The 15257-nt window shown below is 37.6% G+C and overlaps 1 protein-coding gene across 4 annotated transcripts in view; it reads right to left on the bottom strand.

The window, feature by feature from the left end:
- MIB1 (MIB E3 ubiquitin protein ligase 1) overlaps positions 1–15257 on the bottom strand; it is a 126063-nt gene that overhangs the window by 55711 nt on the left and 55095 nt on the right. For all 4 annotated transcript variants that reach the window (XR_014807734.1, XR_014807735.1, XM_003356369.5 and 1 more), the window contains one exon: positions 10419–10526. Coding sequence is in view for 2 of the 4 variants with exons in the window: in XM_003356369.5 (XP_003356417.1) it covers positions 10419–10526 (108 nt within the window). In the remaining 2 variants the exon portion in view is untranslated. The remainder of the gene's footprint in view (positions 1–10418; positions 10527–15257) is intronic.

Here is a 15257-nt window from a genome sequence, read left to right as displayed (position 1 = left end):
TTATACAAGTTCCATCAACAATTTATTTACATTCAAAAAACCCTAAAAAATTAAAAACTATATATGTCGAAAGGAAATACATAAGAAAAATTTAAAGATTTCTGGAAAATACATACACAAGAAAACAATTACTTTACAGATTATTATTCTAAATTAGAAAACCTTAGTTGCACAAAGACCTTAACATACAAGGTATGTTGCTTCCTTTCAAATTTATCTAAAGTATTCAAAAAACCTAAAACATTCAGGTCATTATTCTGTATTGATACTGGCACCAAATGAGATGTTGAGGGACAACCCTATGGCCCACTTCCAAAAGGTTACCTAACAAGACTTGTGAAGGGGCCTCAAATTAAAACTTGGCTCTTTTCCCCTCTTGTCCCATCTTCCTTCCTCTCAAACCCAAAGCGGCTCTTGTTCCAGTCCTCCCTTTTAGCTGTCAGCACCACTGACAATATGGCAACAAAATAAGTACCTGTAGGTCATGCTTACCAATTTCTTTCCCTGAACCTTAACAAGGAAATACCCAATCCTATGGCTTTTACTCTTCAATTTAGGCTCCTATCTAGTCTCTCTTCACCAATTACGTCTAATTAACTCAGGCCTCCCGTCATTCTCATTCATCTGACCTACTCCCATAGTTTAACCAGCATTCACTTTATTTGTAACTCAAGTTATTCTTCACACAAAAGACAAAATTCTTTTTATAAAGCACAAAATTTGTTTCAAACTCTTTAATGTAACTCTACTAAATAAAGAACAAATCTCGTTTAAAGCCTACTTCTGTGGACCATTCCAGACTCATCTGCTGCCATGTTCCCTCATACATAAATCTCTAACTTATCAACTTAACATGTGCGGCTCCTCAGACTTCAATGCTCTTATACATTACCTTGTTGGCTTGAGAATAGATATCCTTTAAAACTCAGCTTCTCTCCTATGAAACTTTCCCTGACTCTCACAAAATTAGTTTATATCTTCTGTCATCTCACTTATCACATGATAGAATAATAATTTGTTTCCAAATATGTTGTTTTTATTGGACTGTGAGCTTCTTGGGGACTCTATGTCTTAATTATTTTTATTCTCAGGATGTATCATAGTACCTCCTAACTAGAAAGAACCAAAATAGGTGTTTAATCGAATCCTTAATTCACCTTAATAATAATCATGGGTTTTTTTCCCCTTATTTTTGAATCCTTTAATATGCCTTAATAACAATCATGGATTTCCCCACCCCACCCCACATCATGTTTTTTAATGGCTTTTTTTTTATTATTGTGGCAAAATACAAGTAACATATTGGTAACTTTGCATAAAATAAGTCTCCTAAAGACAGCACACAGCTGAAACATTTTTTTTTTTTTTGTCTTTTGTCTTTTGTGGTTTTTTTTTTTTTTTTTTTTTTTTATTTTCCCACTGTACAGCAAGGGGGTCAGGTCATCCTTAGATGTATACATTGCAGTTACAGTTTTTTCCCCCACCCTTTCTGTGTTTTTTTTTTTGTTGTTGTTGTTGCTATTTCTTGGGCCGCTCCTGAGGCATATGGAGGTTCCCAGGCTAGGGGTCGAATCGGAGCTGCAGCCACCAGTCTACGCCAGAGCCACAGCAAAGCGGGATCCGAGCCGCAACTGCAACCTACACCACAGCTCACGGCAACGCCGGATCGTTAACCCACTGAGCAAGGGCAGGGACCGAACCCGCAACCTCGTGGTTCCTAGTCGGATTCGTTAACCACTGCGCCACGACGGGAACTCCCTGAAACATTTTTTAATCAATCCCACCATTCTCTGTCTTTTGGAATTTAATCATTTTAAAGTAATTACTGAGAAGGAAAATCTATCATTTTACTATTTGTTTTCTACATGCCATATAGCTTTTTCCACCCTCGTACTCCTACATCACATCTCTTGTATTTAGTTGATTTTTTGGTAGTGAAACATTTTAACTCCCTTCTCATTTCTTTTTTAGTATATTCTATAACTGTTTTCTTTGTGGTCACCATGGGGATTGCTTCCTAAAGTTCTGACACTCTAATTTGAATTTATACCAGCTTAACTTCAACAACATACAAAAACTACTCATTTACGGCTCCATTCCCACCCTTTCACCTCATCTTTGTACACTGTGTGCCCAAAAACATGAACTAATAACTTGAAATTTGCAAAATTTCTGGTCATTGTTTCTTTAAATAACCTCTCTGCCCTCTTTGCTTTCCCCCTTCTCCTTCTAGGATTCCCACAATGCACATGGTGATATGACAGGTGATCACCCACAGGTCTCTTGGGTGCTCTTCATTTTTCTTCAATTTTTTTTCTTGCCTTCTATTTATCAGACTTGATAGTGTCCATTGTCATGTCTTCTAGTTCACTGGTTCTTTCTTCTGCATGGTGAAAATTGTCTTTGCAGTCCCCTGCGAATTTATCATTAAAGTTCTTATACTTCTCAGTTTTGGAATTTGTTTTTGGTTTCTTTTTAGGTTATCTATGTCTTCACTGATATTTCCATTTTGTTCAATATCCATCTTCTTGACTTCCTACACATCTTCATTTATTTCTCAAGGATATCTAAGACACAACCGTTTCAGAGTCTTTGTGTAGTAGATCTGCCATCAGGTTTTTCTCAGGTCCAATTCCTGTTGATATTTTTTTTCTTTTGAATGAGCTATGCTATCCTGTTTCTTTGTATGCCTTGTGATTTTTCCATTGAAAACCTGACATTTGAATCTAATAATGCCATAAGTCTAGAAATCAGAATCTTCTCCCTCCACAGAGTTTTTTAACTGTTGTTTTTGGTTTTTGGTTTTTGGTTTGGCTTTTGACTATTTTAGTGTGTCTTCGTGCTTACAGTCTGAGATGTAAACTTAAGGTCCTGAGGTCTTTTTTGTTGTTGTTGGCTTTTTTGTTGTTGTTGGCTTTTTTTTTAGGGCCACACCCACAAAATATGGAGGTTCTCAGGCTAGGGGTCGAATTGGAGCTGTAGCTGCCAGCCTACATCACACCCAGGGCAACACAGGATCTGAGCCATATCTGTGACCTACACCACAGCTCATGGCAATGCTGGATCCTTAACCCACTGACCATGGCCAGGGATCGAACCTGGGTCCTCATGGATGCTAGTCAGATTCATTAATCTGAGGTCTTTTTTAAGTCTACACTTTTCCTCAGGTATGTGCAGTGTCTTTCTAATTTCCCTCATATGTGCAGTTGCTTTTGAATATCCTCATCTTTAATGCCAGACCCCAGTAAAAGAAAAAGAGAAAAATGGGAGAGGAAGGATAAAAGAGCACAGACCCTTAAATTCTCTGGAAGATCCTTCTGCCAAAGGGTAAGGGCTTGCAATGGGAGGGTGCAACATTGACTGCCCACCTCTGTACCTGCATCTCCGTAATAAGAAGCAGCAATTAGCAATCAGAACACAGATCTTGATATTTGTAGGACCGGATTCTTATTACCCACCCTGCAAGCTGATCTAACAACATATACATGGTTACCTGTATGGCTTGAGGTAGGGGTATGGGTAGCTCCTGCTGAGCTAAGAGCTGAAATTAATCAAAGTTAATCACAATTAACCCCCAAGCCTTTCCCTTGAAATAGCAAGCCTTCAACAAGACCCAGGAGTTCCCCTCGTGGCTCAGCAGTTAACGAATCTGACTAGTATCCATGAGGATGCGGGTTTGATCCCTGGCCTCACTCAGTGGGTTAAGGATCCAGCATTGCTGTGAGCTGTGGTGTAGGTTGCAGATGTGGCTGTGTTGTAGGCTGGCAATTATAGCTCCTATTCGGCCCCTAGCCTGGTAATCTCCATGTGCCACAGGTATGGCCCTAAAAAGACAAAAATAAATAAATAAATAAATAAAAAATAGTTACATCAGAAAGAGTCTGTCAGTTCAATTCCTAGTACTTCCTAGGCCGCCACTGTCCCAGAATCTTCTTGTAACCATCATGATTTTTACCTTCAATAAAATTAAACATTTCCTGAGCCCACTGACATTTTCAGCAAATTAATTCAGCTATTTTATTATTCTCAAATATAACAATATTGTACTTCTTCTTATTTTCCTTAAAGCTCAATTCATCAAGATGCTGCTATTCTGATTTTAAAAGTTAAACATAATGTTTGGAAATGGTGTATTCTGGTTCATTCATTCATTCATTCATTCAATGAGTATTTACTATGTGTCTACTACGAGTTCAGGACTGTTCTAGACATGAGAGATACAACAATGGGCAAGATAAAATTCCTGCCCTCATAGAGTTTAAACAAAATAAGTAAATAAAGTATAAATGTTAGGTAGTAGAAAGTGTCAAGGAGAAAATACAGCAGAGAAGAAGGATTAGATAAGACAGCCAAGGGATGTCCCCTCTCAGGGAAGGATTCAGTAAATATGTGAAAAAGAGAGAGAAAGCCATGAAGATATGTGGGGTATGAGAAGGTTGAGGAGATTAGCATGGTAGCAGCAGGAAGGTTGAAAACTATTTAAATTTTGGACATATTTTAAAGAGCCAAGAACATTTAGTGGTAGGTCAAATGAGGAATACAGAAAGGAAAAAAAAAAAAAAAGAGGAATCAAAAATAATTCTTAAGATCCAAACTGAGCAACAAAATAAACTTACTGATAAGGGAGGACTATAAAACTATGCTATGTCCCCTTTCAAAACCTGAACTTTTCTCATTTGGGCAATCTCAGATTGCAGTTTACCTTCCTATAAAAGGGACCTTAAAGACTATTTTCTGGGTCTTATAAATTAAATCTTTCTTTTGATATCCCATGTTTTTAATAGTGCCAGTATTCTGGAGGGTGGGGGAAAGTGTGGGGATAGGGTGGCGGGAAAGTCTCTAGTTACAACTTGAACTAATATGAATGCCCAGGAACCATGTATACCAATTCCTAGAGCCATTTTGGAGGTTATTATTGTGAGTCCTGGCTTGTTTTAAACTGACCGGTCCTTAAAGCCTACTTGCCCTTTCCTTTTCAGATTACAGTTAAATAAAATGTTTCTACAGTTTTGTTTTCATTAACCAGACAGAAGAATAGACAGAATTAGCAACTGTTTTTTGAGAAACTGTACTATCTAACTTCTACTAGCTGGAAAGAAACATTTAATAAGAACAGAAAACAGGAGTTCCCGTTGTGGCTCAATGGTAATGAATCCAACTAATATCCACGAAGATGCAGGTTCAATCCCTGGCCTCATTCAGTGGGTTAAGGATCTGGCATTGCCATGAGCTGTGGTATAGGGCACAGATGAGGCTCAGATCCTGCATTGCTCTGGCTGTGCAGCAAGAGCTAGATCTCCGATTCAACCCACAGCCTGGTAACTTCCATATGCCACAGGTGCAAACCACCCCCCCAAAAAAAAGAACAGTCCAACACAGGTAATAATACCTTAAATTCCCATTGTGTTCTATATTATAAATGATGTCTTATTTATTTCAAGTTATTAGCACAGAGGAGGAAACTTATACCAATTAATTGGTATAAGGAGGCTTATACCAATTAAACTTTGTGCCCAATATCATTTTGGACAGTAATACCATTAAAACTGAGTTTTCTGACAAAGTCTAGTATTGTTCCCTACCATTAATATTCTCTATTCAAAACAATTTTCATTAAGCTTAAATAATAAAACCACCTCAAGTTTGCTGCTATCTTCAGTATATATTTGCACTGTATTTGAAAAACATCGTGAAGAACACACTTTTTAAAACTGAACTTTTTTTTCATTCAATCCTTCACATATTTACTTATTATATTCATCATAGGGAAAAAATACTGAGTCCCTGGAGGATCAAAAATTAGCTCAACTATATCAACATACCTAAGATCTCACAGTCCTCGGCGCCTTTACCTATACATTAAGAAGCAAACAATGTAACCCTACTGTACTGAGGGTACAACTTTCCAAAATAGCTGAGTTTTCCCTAAGACAAAGAAATAGGGAAAAAATGTAACCTTATTACATATTTGAAAGGTAATATATATGAAATAATGTAGTTGGATAAAAGCTTAAATCAACCCTCCAAAAAAACCCCTGTAATAGTCATCTATACTAGAGGCCAGCAAACTTTTCTGTGAAGAGCCAGAAAGTAAATATTTTAGGTTTTACAGGCTATATCTCTTGTCACAACTACACAACTACTCAGTTCTGCAGCTATAGCATAAAAGCAGCCAGATACAATAAAATAAATGAATGGGTATGTTGTATTCCAATAATACTTAAAAATACAAATGGAGGGCTGGACTTGGCCAGTAGGCTATAGATTGCAAACTGTGATCTGTACTATGCTGAGCCCACTTCCTGATGAAGATGAAAAAAATGAAAGGATACAGACTATTACTCTCTTTATTCTTTAACCTCAAAATTTTTAATAAAATTAGATTTTTAAAAAATCATTGTTAAGTATAATAAAGTTTTTAGAAAAGAGCACTGATCTTTTAGGATACATACTAAAACATTTACAGATGAAATAATATGATATCTGGATCTGCTTCAAAATAATTCACTGGAGGAAACGGGAGGTAAGAGGGTACAGATAAGACAAAATCAGCCAGAAAAGGAAAACAAAGTAGGGTAATGGGTACACAAGATTCACTATACTATTCTATTTCTATAAATGTTTAAAATTTCCAATAATAAAAATATTAATAGCAACAAATCAATTTACCAACAAGCTAGCACATGATGAATCACAACTTGAACTGCATTTGCAAAATCATTTTCTCCATCTTTTAAACCAGAATTTCCCAACTTCAACACTACTGACATTTTGAACCACACGATCCTTTGTTGTAGGAACTGTCCTGTATATTGTGGGAGGTTTCAGTAGCACCCTAGTATCCGCCAATTAGATGCCAGCAAAACTGCCCTGCTCCCTACCAACCAATTGTGATAATCAAAAATATCTCTAGAGGGAGTTCCCGTCGTGGTGCAGTGGTTAACGAATCCGACTTGGTTCGATCCCTGGCCTTGCTCAGTGGGTTAAGGATCTGGCGTTGCCGTGAGCTGTGGTGTGGGTCGCAGATGCAGCTCGGATCCCCCAGTGCTATGGTTGTGGCATAGGCCACTGGCTATAGCTCCGATTAGACCCTAGCCTGGGAACCTTCATATGCTGCGGGAGCGGCTCAAGAAAAGGCAAAAATACAAAAAAAAAAAAACTCTAAAAAAATGTCTCCTGTGGGACAAAAATGTCCCTAATTGAGAATCACTGTTTTAAACAAACTACATTGCTGTTTATGACAGATAATGTTATTCTTAATTCTAGAAATATAAAACTACAATGGATTTTTTGGTCTTAGGCAATGAATTGTATTCATACTTCTTTTTTTTTTTCTTTTTCTTTTTTTTTTTTTAAAGCCCGAACCCACAGCATATGAAGGTTCTTAAGCTAGAGGTTGAATTGGAGCTGTAGCTGCCAGCCTATACCACAGCCACAGCAATACGGGATTCGAGCCACTTCTGTGACCTACACCACAGCTCATGGCAACGCTAGATACTTAACCCACTTAGCCAGACCAGGGATTGAACCTGAGTCCTCACAGATCCTAGTCAGATTCGTTTCCACTGCACCATGATGGGAACTCCATATTCATATTTCAACCCAATTTTTATATGTAGTTTTTCCTTTACCAGTTGGAACACTGTGTTATTAACTTAACCTGATATGTAAATAATCCTTTTTTCACACTATTTCTACAAATCACATCTGCCTCCAATGGTTTTGAAACAAAAAATGCACAGAATGGAAATACAAATGAGAAGTATGGTAAAAGTCCACATGTATCTCACTGCTTTCGTAACACACCCAGTTTTCAAACTGAAAGGTAAAATTATTTACAAACAACTAGCCTACCAAGCAGTGCTCAAACTCTAGTCTTGGCATGTGTACTGTAATAACTAACCACTCATTTTGTATTTGAGTTCAATTAAGGAAAAAGAAAACTTATTCTTAAAAAAGTGGCAACTTTGTTCCCTCTCCCACAGCTGCATCCCTATTCTTTTTTTTTTTTTTTTTTTTTTTTTGTCTTTTGTCTTTTTACCTTTTCTAGGGCTGCTCCGTGGCCTATGGTGGTTCCGAGGCTAGGGGTCTAATCAGAGCTGTAGCTGCCAGCCTACGCCAGAGCCACAGCAACATGGGATCCGAGCCGCATCTGCCACCTAAACCACAGCTCACAGCAATGCCAGATCCTTAACCCACTGAGTAAGGCCAGGGATCGAACCCGAAACCTCATGGTTCCTAGTCGGATTCATTAACCACTGAGCCTCGACAGGAACTCCAGTTGCATCTCTATTCTACACAACCTCTCACGTGAACAAGTCTTTAGAAACACAAATTTATGGATAGTCTCATGTTGTCAGGTTTAGTAATTAAATTGTGAATAAGAAAAATACACTTTAAAAAATCAGGCAGGAAGAGCTCCTCTTGTGGCTCAGCAGAAATGAATCCGACTAGGGTCCATGAGGACACAGGTTCAATCCCTGGCCTCCCTCAGTGGGTTAAGGATCTGGCGTTGCCGTGAGCTATGGTGTAGGTCTCAAGACACGGCTCAGATCCCGCATTGCTGTGGCTGAGGTGCAGGCCGGCAGCTACAGCTCCGATTCAACCTCTACCCTGGGAACCTCCATAAGATGTGTATGCAGCCCTAAAAAGACAAAAAAAAAAAAAAAAAAATCGATCAGGAGTTCCCGTCAGGGCTCAAGGGAAATGCATCTGACCCGGTTCAAACTCTAGCCTGGGAACCTCCAAAAAATAAAATTAAATTTAAAATTCAAAAATCAGGCAAAAGATTTTTCATTTTTCAAGCTCTCACCTTACTAGCTTTCATCAGAAAGATGTTAATATTTTAGTAGTTGTTGCTATTGTAGTTTCTGGAATTCATTAAACTAAAAAGTGGGACGTTCAGCTTGGGGAATTCACCCCATTTCGCAGATCATTTTAAAACAATAAAATAAAGCAAATGCCTGCTATTTACAAAACACTGAATTTATAACAAATATTAGGTTCCTAAATTAATGACCAAAAAAAGTATGACTTAAAAATTACTATTGTAAAAGCAAAATCAAATAATGTAATCTCATTCATAAATACATCACGGTAATAAAACTAGTATGAAGTTTACAGACGACTAATGTGCTAATTTAAAATTCAAGCTTTAGGCAAAAGAAAATTCCAACATCAAAGATGACTTATTTATAGCTACAACACCAATGGCTCTTTCGTAGCTGTCCAACAACTTGATACATATAACAGGAAAAATAAAAACAAAAATAATGTTAAGACTTCTCTTTTCAAATATATGTCTCCAAAATTTTGCACATCCTGGTGCTGCAGAGATGCAGCCAATCTTGTTGTGCCACAGTGGGAACTCCTATAATATATTTTTAAATGATTAGGTTATGGTTAATTACAACAAAAGTCATCCCTCATGCTAGCCCTACAATGAAATCCCAGTGACAATAAAAAACCATTTATTTCTTCTTTTTTTTTTTTTTTTGGCCAGGCTGGTGGCATGTGGAAGTTCCTGGGCCAGTTAACTAACCTGCACTACAGCAGAGATCTGAGCCACACAGCAGTGACAATGCTGAATCTTTAACCACTAGACCACTGGAGAACTCCTTACTTCTCCTTTAATAAGAATATACTCTAAGTTAAATTAAGCACATATACACACATAGAGTGATACACATGCACTGCAAAATCTTCAAAAGCCCACATTAGGGTCAAGAAACATTAAAACTAAATAAATTCTAATTTACTGGTGCCCTCGGGGGCGGGGGAAGGGACAGAGAAAGGTCACAGATCAGGAACAGTTTTGCCCCACATGATTTATACTCCTCTTGCCTCCATTTTTCCAGTATGGTTTGTGACTAAATCCAACTGGGCTCTCAAGGGCAGAGAGGTCTTACCATAACAAAGGGAAACTCAGAAATCTCCACTAAGAATCAAGCCTGGAATATTAAGGAATCACAGAAAGACATAAAATGGTTCAAGATGTCTCTTTTTTGTTTGTTTGTTTTTGTCTTTTGTCTTTTTTTTTAGGGCCGCACCCGCGGCATATGGAGGTTCCCAGGCTGAGGGTCAAATCGGAGCTGTTGCTGCTGGCCTACGCCACAGTCACAGCAACACCAGATCCGAGCCTCGTCTGCGACCTCTACCACAGCTCACAGCAACACTGGATCCTTAACCCACTGAGCGAGGCCAGGGATCGAACCCGCAACCTCATAGTTCCTAGTCAGATTCGTTCCCACCGTGCCATGATGGGGACTCCTTCAAGTTGTCTCTTGCCAATTTTTTCTTTTCAATCAGAAGAGCTTAAGAAAATATTAAATTTCAAAATGAAAACAATCCATCTCATAGAAATACCATCTAGGACATTAATTTTTACTTAAGATATTTTTAAAGCTTAGTTTAATTACCTCTGCTTCTACATCCACATTTTGCTTCAAAAGTAACTTCAAAATGTCAACATGTCCATTCTGACTAGCAGCTTGCATAGCTGTGTGACCAGCACACTGTCCATTTACCTAAATTAAAAAAAAAAAAAAAGATGAAGAAATGTTACAAATCAGAAAAAGCCAATCTATACATCTAGTATAGGTTTAAATCCGGCAAACTGTGTGATTCTATGAGAACAATTTAATTTGATGTTCTGTATATCCTAGTATAGGTCATCAGAAACCAAATTCTCTAATTTAGGGAGAAGTGCAGGCGTTTTTTAGAAAGATGAAAGTTCCATTGTTCAAAGAGTTATAAAGAACTTGTACCAGTCTGCAAAGTTGAAAACAGAAAGGAAGGAAGGGAAGGAGGGAAGAAGGGACAAAGGGAAGTAAGTTATATTTGTTTTGTGCATGTGTGTCTATTTGAATCATTAAATCTCAGAGTCTGTTCCAATGAATAAAAAAGCAATGAAGTGAATGGAAAACCTTTAGAAAAGATATGGGCTACTAGAGTATAAATAAATTCAACTCAATGAATATAACTAAATACCAACTGTAAACAAACTACCATGAGGAGTACATAAATGAGTTACCAGGGTAGCTACACATAGCTGTTCTACTATGAAGGAGTAATCTCCAACTTTTTCTTCACTTTAGATATTGTGCAAATGCATAACTTACCCATAACATATGCAAGCCTAAGTACAATTCCTTAATCCCAGCACATTCACTCCCATCCATAAAACCATAAAAGATGGTTAAGGACACCAATTACTAATATCAGAAACAAAAGAAGGGATATCATTACAGAATTCCTGGACATTAAAAGGATAGTAAGGAATATTTATGCCCACAAATTTGATAAACTAGATGAAAATGGTCCACTTTCTTGAAAGATATACTCTGCCAAAACTCATACAAAAAGAAACGAACCATCTGAAAAGGTTTATATCAAATTAAATAAAAAACTAATAACTTTCCAAAACAGAAAGCACCAGGCCTATATGGGTTTTAACAGTGAATTCTACCAAACTTTTAAAGAATTATACCAATTCTCCACAATCTTTTTCAGAGGATAGAAGCAATCTATGAAAGTAGCATTACCCTAATACCAAAAGCAGACAAGTATACTACAAGAAAGGAAAACTGCAGACCAGTATCTCTCATGAACACAGATGCAAAAACATCAACAAAATGTTAGCAAATCAAATCCCAAAAAGTACATAAAGAATTACACACCACAACCAAGTGGGATTTATCCCAGATATGCAAGACTGGTTCAACATTCAAAACTCAGTGTTATCCATCACATGAACAGAGTTACAAAGGAAAATCACATGATCATTATCAGTAGATACAAAAAAAAATCATCTGACAAAATCCAACACCCATTCACGATAAAAACTTGGTAAACAAGGAATTTCCTCAATTTGATAAAGACTAGATACAAAAAACTACAGCTAGCATATTTGATATACTAATCAATGGTGAGAAACTCCAAAGTTTCCTACTAAAATCATGTGCAAGACAAGCATGTCCTCTCTCATCACTTTTTCAACATCATACTAAAACTCCCTGCTAATACAGTAAGGCAAGAAAAAGAAATAAAAAGGATACAGATTGAGATATAACACATAAACTGTCCTTATTCACAAATGACATGATCATCTATGCAGAAAATCCAAAAGAATGGACTAAAAAACTCCTAGAACTAATAAGTGATTTATAGCAAGGTTGAAGGATATGAGGTTAATACAAAAGTGTCAATTGGGTTCCTAAATACTAACAAGTAGAATGTGAAATTAAAAACACAGTACCACTGCATAGAAAAGGAAATAATCAACAAAATGAAAAGGCAACCTACCAAATAGGAGAAAATATGTGCAAATTATATATCTGATAAGGGACAAATACCCAAAATATATAAAGAATTCAAACAACTCAATAGCAAAAAAAAAAAAAAAAAAAAATCTGATTAAAAAATAGGCAGAGGGGGATTCCTGCCATGGCTCAGCAGAAATGAATCTGACTAGCAACCATAACGTCGCAGGTTCGATCCCTGGCCTCACTCAGTGGGTTAAGGATCCAGAGTTGCCGTGAGCTGTGGTGTAGGTAGCAGACGTGGCTCAAATTTGGCGTTGCTGTGGCTATGGCGTAGGCCAGCAGCTATAGCTCCAATTTAACCTCTAGCCTGGGAACTTCCATATGCAGAAAGTGAGGCCCTAAAAAGACCAAAAAAAAAAAAAAAAAAAAAAAAAGGCAGAGGACCTGAATGGACATTTTTCCGAAGAAGACATACAGATGGTAAACAGGTACATGAAAAGATGCTCAACATTACTAATAATCAAGGAAACGGAAAAAACAAACAAACAAAAAAAAAAAAACAATGCATTTACGTTATCATCCCCACAAATTAAATTCTTAGGTATAAATCTAACAAAATATGTATAAGATCTACATGAGGAAAACTACAAAACTCTGGTGAATGAAATCAAGGAACTAAAGAAACAGAGAGATACTCCATCTTCATGGATAGGAAGACTTAATATTGTCAAGATGTCAGTTCTTCCCAAACTGATCTATAGATTCAGTGCAATCCCTATCAAAATCCCAGCAAGTTATTATGTAGATACAGACAATGTGATTCTAAACTTTATGTGGAAAGGCAAAAGACCCAAAATAGCTAACCCAGTATTGAAGGAGAAGAACAAAGCTGGAGGACTGACACTATCTAAGACTTATTACAAAGCTCCAGTAAACAAGATAGTGCAGTACTGGCCAAACAATATTCAAATGGAACAATGGAAAAAAAGACAGCTCAAAAACAGCCTCTGATATATCATCAAGTGATTTTTAACAAAGGAGCAGGAGTTTCCATTGTGGCTTAGCAGTAACAAACCTAACTAGTATCCATGAGGACATGGGTTCGATCCCTGGCCCTGCTTAGTAGGTTAAGGACCTGCCATTGTGTGGCTTGGATCTGGCATTGCTCTGGCTGTGGTGTAGGCTGGTACCTGCAGCTCCGATTCAACTCCTAGCCTAGGAACTTCCATATACCATGGTTGTGGCCCTAAGAAGACCAAAAAAAGGAGCAAAGGCAATACAGTGAAGCAAAGATTGTCTCTTCAACAAATGGTGCTGGAACCACATGCAAAAAATGAATCTATACATAGACCTTACACCTTTCACGAAAACTAACTCAAATGGGTCATAGACGTAAATGTAAAACACAAAATTATAAAACTCCTAAAAGATAAAATAGAAGAAGCCCTTGATGATCTTGCATATGGTAATATCTTTTTAAGATACAACACCAAAGACATAATCCATGAAAGAAATAGTTAAACTTTAAAAAATGGAAAAATAAAAAGAAATAATTGATAAGCTAAACTTCATTTAAAATTAAGAATTTCTGTTCTTTACTCCCAAAGCAATGGAAATTTAAGCAAAAGTAAACCAATGGGACCTAACCAAACCGACAAGCTTTTGCACAGCAAAGGAAACCATAAAAAAAAAACAAAAAAGGAGTAAAAAGGAGTTCCCGTCATGGCTCAGTGGTTAACGAATCCAACTAGGAACCATGAGGTTGCGGGTTCGATCCCTGGCCTCGCTCAGTGGGTTAAGGCTCCGGCGTTGCCGTGAGCTGTGGTGTAGGTTGCAGACACAGCTCGGATCCCACGTTGCTGTGGCTCTGGCGTAGGCTGGTGGCTACAGCTCCAATTAGACTCCTAGCCTGGGAACCTCCATATGCCATGGAAGCGGCCCTAGAAGAGGCAAAAAAAAAAAAAAAACCCAAAAAGACAACTTACAGAATGGGAGAAAATAGGTTCAAATGATGCAACTAACAATGGCTTAATCTCTCAAATATACAAACAACTTATACAACTCAACAGCAAAAAAGCCAACAACCCAATGGAAAAGTGGGCAAAAGACCTGAATAGATATTTCTCCAAAGAAGATACAGGGATGGCCAACAGGCACATGAAAAAATACTCAACATCACTGATTATCAGAGAAATGCAAATCAAAACTCCTATGAGGCACCACCACACACCAGTCAGAATGGCCATCATTAAGAAGTCCACAAATAACAAATGCTGGAGGGGGTGTGGAGAAAAGGGAACCCTCCTGCACGGTTGATTCAAATGTAAACTGGTACAACCACTGTGGAAAACACTATGGAGGTACCTCAGAAAAGTAAATATAGAACTACCATATGACCCAGCAATCCCACTCTTGGGCATATATCCAGACAAAACTTTCCTTGAAAAAGACACATGCACCCGCATGTTCACTGCAGCACTATTCACAATAGCCAAGACATGGAAACAACCTAAATGCCCATCGACAGATGAATGGATTAAGAAGATGTGGTATATATACACAATGGAATACTGCTCAGCCATAAACAAGAACAAAATAATGCCACTTGCAGAAACATGGATGGAACTAGAGACTCTCATACTAAGTGAAGTCAGAAAGAGTAAGACAAATACCATATGACATCAGTTATAACTGGAATCTAATATACAGCACAAATAAACCTTTCCACAGAAAAGAAACTCATGGACTTGGAGAACAAACTTGTGATTGCCAAGGGGGAGGGAGTGGGGTGGACTGCGAATCTGGGGTTAACAGATACAAACTATTGCCTTTGGAATAGATAAGCAATGAGATCCTGCTGTACAGCACTGAGAACTATATCTAGTCACATGTGATGGAGCGTGATGGAGGATAGTGTGAGAAAAACAATGAGTATATGAATGTGTGATTAGGTCACTTTGCTGTACAACAGAAAATTGACAGAACACTGTAAAC

The sequence above is a fragment of the Sus scrofa genome, chromosome 6 (assembly GCF_054392235.1).
Source record: "Sus scrofa isolate SSC_HxYL_T2T_F1_AM1 chromosome 6, Sscrofa_HxYL_maternal_Yorkshire_Landrace_v2.0, whole genome shotgun sequence".
Classification (NCBI taxonomy): Eukaryota; Metazoa; Chordata; class Mammalia; order Artiodactyla; family Suidae; genus Sus; species Sus scrofa.
This window is presented reverse-complemented; position numbering and strand designations above follow the sequence as displayed.